The sequence below is a fragment of the Loa loa genome, assembly GCF_000183805.2.
Source record: "Loa loa unplaced genomic scaffold supercont3.19, whole genome shotgun sequence".
NCBI lineage: Eukaryota > Metazoa > Nematoda > Chromadorea > Rhabditida > Onchocercidae > Loa > Loa loa.
Genome location: NW_018108199.1, coordinates 246,761 through 252,947, shown reverse-complemented (window position 1 = coordinate 252,947; position 6,187 = coordinate 246,761). Strand labels below are relative to the sequence as shown.

General features: G+C 34.7%; 1 protein-coding gene across 1 annotated transcript; it reads right to left on the bottom strand.

Moving 5' to 3' along the window:
- Positions 1 to 1,354: 1,354 nt before the first annotated feature.
- LOAG_03244 (hypothetical protein) lies at positions 1,355 to 5,977 on the bottom strand. Its single transcript, XM_020446265.1, has 12 exons — positions 5,854 to 5,977; positions 5,625 to 5,688; positions 5,198 to 5,345; positions 4,655 to 4,877; positions 4,162 to 4,261; positions 3,898 to 4,025; positions 3,653 to 3,745; positions 3,196 to 3,341; positions 3,001 to 3,115; positions 2,557 to 2,763; positions 2,093 to 2,299; positions 1,355 to 1,585 (listed from the first exon to the last, which is right to left on the bottom strand). Exons 1-12 carry the CDS (start codon positions 5,956 to 5,958, stop codon positions 1,508 to 1,510), a joined length of 1,614 nt encoding a protein of 537 aa, XP_020303372.1. The 5' UTR covers positions 5,959 to 5,977; the 3' UTR covers positions 1,355 to 1,507.
- Between the last annotated feature and the right edge of the window lie 210 nt (positions 5,978 to 6,187).

Below are 6,187 nucleotides of genomic sequence, written 5' to 3'. Positions count from 1 at the left end.
ATATATATATATATATATATATATATATATATATATATATATATATATATATATTTATATGCTTTATATACTATATATTTATATGCTGAAAAAAAAAATTTATATACTGAAAATCTAGAAATTGAGCTCGATTTATGTGTACGCATCAAAAATGGCCATACTTTGGTATTTCAAATATCTTTAGTTCTGTTTGATAGAGTTATATTGAAGGTTTCAAATAAAATTGGAAAAACACAGGGAACATGTTAAAAAATTCTCACTGTTTATGCAATGTATGAACGAAAACCAGAGAAGTTTGAAATACCACAGATTAGAATTTGAGCCCAAAATATTTCCGACATGGTATCCCTACAAACATAAGATTTCTCTGTGAGACGATTAAGCTAACTGAACTAGAAAGATTTGTATATTCCTTGTTGCGTCCTGAATGCATTCAGTAGCTCACTAATCACTAAGAAATCGTGATTTGTAATGTACATTGTTGAAGTTACGTCAAAACATCGAATTGGTTGTAACAGTTATCCTCTTGTTGACGATACTAAATATGTAACATCAAAGGAGTGTTTGAATAAGAAAATACAAGAAACAATTCATTCAACGACCTAGAATGCTTTCTTTACAATTGTATTCATATTTATTCCACCTCTTATTCTTTTACTTTGCTCCCATTGATTTCTATTACAAACATGAGCCAGATCGATGATTTTTCTATTGACAAAATTTAGCTTTTGCTGTCTTCATAGTAAGTAGGTACAACATGTCTTTCTAAAAGCAGAATATGTCACCAAATAAGTGGACGTTTCCATTCTCATTTTGCAATAGAAATATCGATCTTTTCCTCGAATCCAAATTGAGATATATTGATAAAGCTTAAAGCTGGTAACTAATTAATTGTCACAACTTTCCGAACAAATATGCGTTTCCAACTACATGCTTTTTTTTTCGCCTGTTTTACACAAATATATTTCTCAGCTAGCTTTGTTATAAATTTGAATATCCTTTTCAACTCGAAGTTTGATGAATCTTTCAAAAGAGAAGTTATGATAATTTGCGACGTTCAATTCCAACAAATTGTTTTTCGCTCCCTTTACCGGTTTTCCCTATCTATTCAAAGCACGCTTTAGCACTTTTTAATCGTAATTTCTATACAATATGCAGTGTTAGTATTACTAGCTTCTTGGAAACTCAACAAGAGAAAACCTAAAACCCTCCCTCCCACTAGATGATAATGGCTAGATGAATTGCGCCAGAACTTTAGAGGATTCAATTACAGTGGTAATTAGTGTTTACTGCAGGATCTTCCTTTAACTAAAAGAACGATGTTCACAATGCGAGGAAGTTAATTAAAATCATTCTTTTATTATTTTTTGTGGTTGCTCATAATTATCACAAACAAAATTAAATTTCGATACAGCTCTTGTTTAAAACAACAATAAGGCTGTCAAAGTTGCTTTTTTTGCTTATCGCAAAAAGCTTTATTCCTCATCTCTTCAGTTGAATTCTCCATTCAGTTCTTGACGGTTAATAAATCCAATGTTCCTTCCTTGTCCATATATAAACTTTTCCCGTACCTAATGCGTTTTTCCTGAGAAAAATTGAAGGCTTCAACAAATCTATCGAAGAAATTGAAAACAGTTTGAACTGGGAAACACTTTATCCTGTTATATTTTATACTTTTGCTATAAAATTTAGCAAACTAAAATATTCCCGGTCCGAACTGTTCAAACTTGTAAGATAGACAAGTTTGAAGAGTTTAGGCTGAAGTGGTATGAAAGGATTCCACTAAGTAGTTTGTGCGTTATTCAAGTCAGAGATAATAACATTACATTAACTTTCGCATAATACTGTTATCTTTCTTCCGTCTTCTTTCCCTAAAACCTTTTGGCTCTCAAAAATTTTTCGATTTCTTTCCTCAAACACCCCTCTATTTTTACATTTCATAATACTACCCTGCATATCTTCCTTTTACTTTCCACAATCGGAAATGGTTCCTTATTTTTCCAGTTTATTTATTAAATGTTAATAAATATACTAAAATTTAAAAATTAATATTCTAGAGAGATTTTGATAAGCGAACAAAAAATTAACTTACATATTTACTCTTTTGATAAAGTATAGTACCAATGAGCAACACAGTGAGAAAACAAATAAGCACAACGGTACCAGCTGTTGCATACAGCTTCTGTCTTGATCTCCTCATCGGTCTACCAGCAATTCCTTCGTTTTGCTTTTCCATATCGACATGACGAAGCAACCGGCAGTACTGTCGATTTGCTGGTGTTCGGAAATATGGACATCCCTGGAAGTTTCGATATCATGGAAATTCCGCAAGTCTCATTAAAACTTATATAAAAACCATGACTAACAGCATTGGTTGCACGAATATGCACCGATGAATGCTTCTTTGTTGCATTGATAATCTACAATAATACTCCTCTCCTTCTGTTTTTATCATTTATTTTTTCAGTTCGCTCATCTCCATTTATGTTATCCCAGTTCCAAATCTTAACAGAATAATTTTTTTTTCTTTTGAGAAATCCAAAAAATGGAAATTACCATCGATGGACAGTAATATGAATCCTGAGAAAGGACCGTTGATGAAAGGTTGTAGGTAGGTCCAGTAATAAGCCGATTCCACAACCATTTTGCAGCGTAAGTATGTCCTTTTCGGTTTAGAAGTGGACGATTTGGAATAAACAAAGAAGATGGATAACGTGATGTAATAGTTAGCATCGGTAGTGCCAGAAGACCAAATTTTTGTCGCTAAAAATCTAAATTTAAACATTGAATTTTAATCCATTTCACTTGAAACAGTCTTTATGAAACCCCAGCTAAGAATGTCTGGAAAGAGTTTTTGGCCAATGATTCCTCCTCATACTTACATTTGACATACATGTTCGAATGCCAAAAATTATACCGACCCTAACCAAGGGCTTTCAAAGCTTTCAAAGACAACTTGCTCCTTCATTTTATCTTTTATCATATAATAATTATCGTCACCTTGATATATGGCTGTTCAAAATGGGCCTGTAATCGAACAAATGCCTTAGTCCATTCCTTACTTAATTCTTTCATGAACTTGTCGGATTTATCCATGGAACAAGCACAACGAGACCTGAAATTGTGAACATTAACTTTAAGTGCATAAATATAAAGCATCTGGCGTTAAACAAATGATAAACTTGAACAAATCACTTGAGTAAGTTAGCTTCTCGATGATAAGAGGATGAAACATGGATTGGTCCAACAAGTATCACAAGCGCATTTTGAATACCTTGATTCAGGATGAGCAGGGATTCTAAGAGAGCATCGTAGTCAGGAGCCCGACAAACTTTACAGATCTGCAGAAAAAAGATTAACAGATAAAAGTAAATGAAGAGTTTTATTCAAAATGTTGACTAATTCCCGCAAGAAATCGAGTTTTTTGTGTAAGATTGAAAGTTCCTCCTCATATTTGCTTGAGTAAATTAGCTTCTCGGTGGTAGAAAGATGAGATGTGGATAGATCCAAGAAGTATCACAAGCGCATTTTGAATGCCTTGATTTAGGATAAGCAGTGGTTTAAATTCCAAGTACATATGATAGGAAAAAAACAGGGTAGATATTGCCTGTTAATTAGTCAGCCTTTAAAGACGGTCAAGTGACATTTCTACCTCTTCAGTACCAATAGTGATAATGACCATTGTCCATCCACTGTTGATATCTACTTCGCGTAATGCATTGAGCCTTTTGACCAACTCTTTCGCCTAAAGTCAAAATTCTTATTTCAAAGAATAACCATAACGAAACAACAAACATGATGGATAACATCGATAATCATATTTATATGGTCTTATTGAGATATAACTTGAAGAGAGCTTGACAACGAAATACAACGAAATACAAATCAATGAGCAACCTGTAAAGGTACACTGGACGAAGTAGCACCGCTTTCCGCAACATTTAGCTGATGATAAGGCAACTGAAATTTTGTACCCATACCGTGCGATACACCAATCAACTTATCGTTAAATTCGTGCAATATATCTGGAATATTCGAAATTGATTGCGAGAAAAATTATGAAGAAATGAAGCTAAGTTCTTTGGTTAGTGATATGTAATAAAAACTGAACAATTATGTAAATGAGTGCGTAATTGAAATACAGGTACCGAAAAGACATACTGGCAATGGTAACAAGCCCATCAATGGTTGCATCACCACCAATTGGGAATGCAGCCCCACGAAATTCGATGTCCGTTTGAGGCCATAGTCCTGTTCCGGTCTAAAAAAAAACCCCCACATTTTCCTGTTAACCAATCATCCATGACGGTCAGCTGGTTCTTTTTTGCAGTTGGCTGGATCTACTTTATGTTACTTGCACCAAAATTTATGAAACCTTCAGAAGAGGAAAGCCAGTCAAATTTTTTCCAAGCACCAACTTCAAACTGATCTCGAGATTACAGAATGAACGATTCAGTTTTAGAAATCTCAAGATACTGAGTTGACGTTGAATTCCCGAAATATCTGACGAGCAGAAATCTGTTTAACGCTATATAAGTGATTTCTTATGGGACAAGTTCACAAACTTCCTCCTCCGCATATCGGTTTTAGGGGAAATCTAGAAATTATTGATTAATCCCTTTGTTAATTATAAAAGAAGAAACAAGGAGCATACAGCAAGGGAATCACCCATTGCGGCAATGATTCCAATATCTTCCGGACTCAAATCACCCGTATCGGTACCGGTCACGAAATCATTTTTGATTTTTGGACAACTGAATGTTTTCCTACTAATGAACGAATTATGGATAACAGAAACGGCATCATTTTTCGGCTCCTTTGAATCTACCGAATCGTGAAGTTGTACCGGAGATAAATTTCGGTTGGTTTTATCATCCCTAGAACTTTCTTTTATATGTACATGCTTTCTTCCAGGTGAAATGAATAACTAAGACAAAATAATGTTATTCCGGAATCTGGGAATCGGGAGATATTCCCTGAGATTTATCTTCATTTGAGTTAATAGAAACGAAGCTATATGGCAATAAACAGAAAACAAATGGCTTTTTGGAGGTTATGAACGAGAAATAGCTTAAAAGCAAAACATCTAAATGGATGAATACATGATCTCCACCCCATTGTTACAAACGATCCTCTCGACCTTTCTACAAGATTAATTAAGAGATAAAGAATGAGGTAAATATGAAGCGTGACATACATCTCTTCGCTTAGGTCACTGTCACTTAGATCATCCTGTTCTTCCTCCTTTCCCACTTCCTCGTCCTCTTCCGAGCTACCTCCTTCAGCGTGAATGTCGCGATCATCTACCCTGCTTTCTTTGAAATGCTTTCTAGGTTGTCCCATCTCTATAATATTAGGCATAAAATCCTATCTCTAACCAGCTAAAATTACATCATAATTACAGATGATATAGTAATAAGGATGAGTGATATGAACTTTAGGTTCTGTGACATTTGCACTACACAGTATAACAACGCCAAGATTTACGTCCAAGCAATTTCCGTAAGCAATTCACTAATATTTGGCGTATAACACTGTTACCGCTGTTCTTCATGAATGCAACTCCTGTAGAACATAAAATGACAAAATCGAATAAATGGCGACAACATAGGAGCGGTACTCACCTTGTTGAGGTGTGGAAATAAATTTCGGTGCATCCTCCGGATAATCCTTCACAGCATTTTTAGCCTAAAATCATTCGAGCAATATGAATCCCCCTCTGTAACCCCTAAAATCAAAAACTACCATATTTATCGCAGAATTTCAAATTTCGAATTACTTTCATATTTTGATGTCAACTTAAATTTGGACTAAATTCATGCCAAATAAATAAAGGAGATGGAAGCAACGAACGCTGTTCGGTGGTGCATTTATTAAGTGCCCGGATATTTCTGTACCACATGACAGAAGCGTCAAGTAAAGAAGTAACGCGCAGCTACCTGCTTTCCAAGCATTCATTGTCCATCCTCTGAAAATTCTCTTTTATATTCGTGTGATAAAGCAAAGGGATTGTTAGTCACGGAAATTTTAATTAAGAAGAAATTGATAGTTCCAGGGGATTCCACTGACCTCTCAGATGATGGATAAATTTTAACTATTTCCGTGACTGAATGATTCAGTAAACTTCTTAAATCAAACTGAAATTTAGGGTGATCAATGTTAACAGTTCCTTTGCATATATCCTTGA

What these genes read in the sequence shown, in the direction of transcription:
- LOAG_03244 (XM_020446265.1), bottom strand. Translation starts at nt 5,958, where the DNA reads ATGAATGCTTGGAAAGCAGGTAGCTGCGCGTTACTTCTTTACTTGACG. An exon ending in TAAATGCACCACCGAACAGC is followed by an intron (nt 5,689 to 5,853) that starts GTTCGTTGCTTC and finishes GAATGATTTTAG; the next exon opens with GCTAAAAATGCTGTGAAGGA. An exon ending in AGTGACCTAAGCGAAGAGAT is followed by an intron (nt 4,878 to 5,197) that starts GTATGTCACGCT and finishes AGAAAGTTCTAG; the next exon opens with GGATGATAAAACCAACCGAA.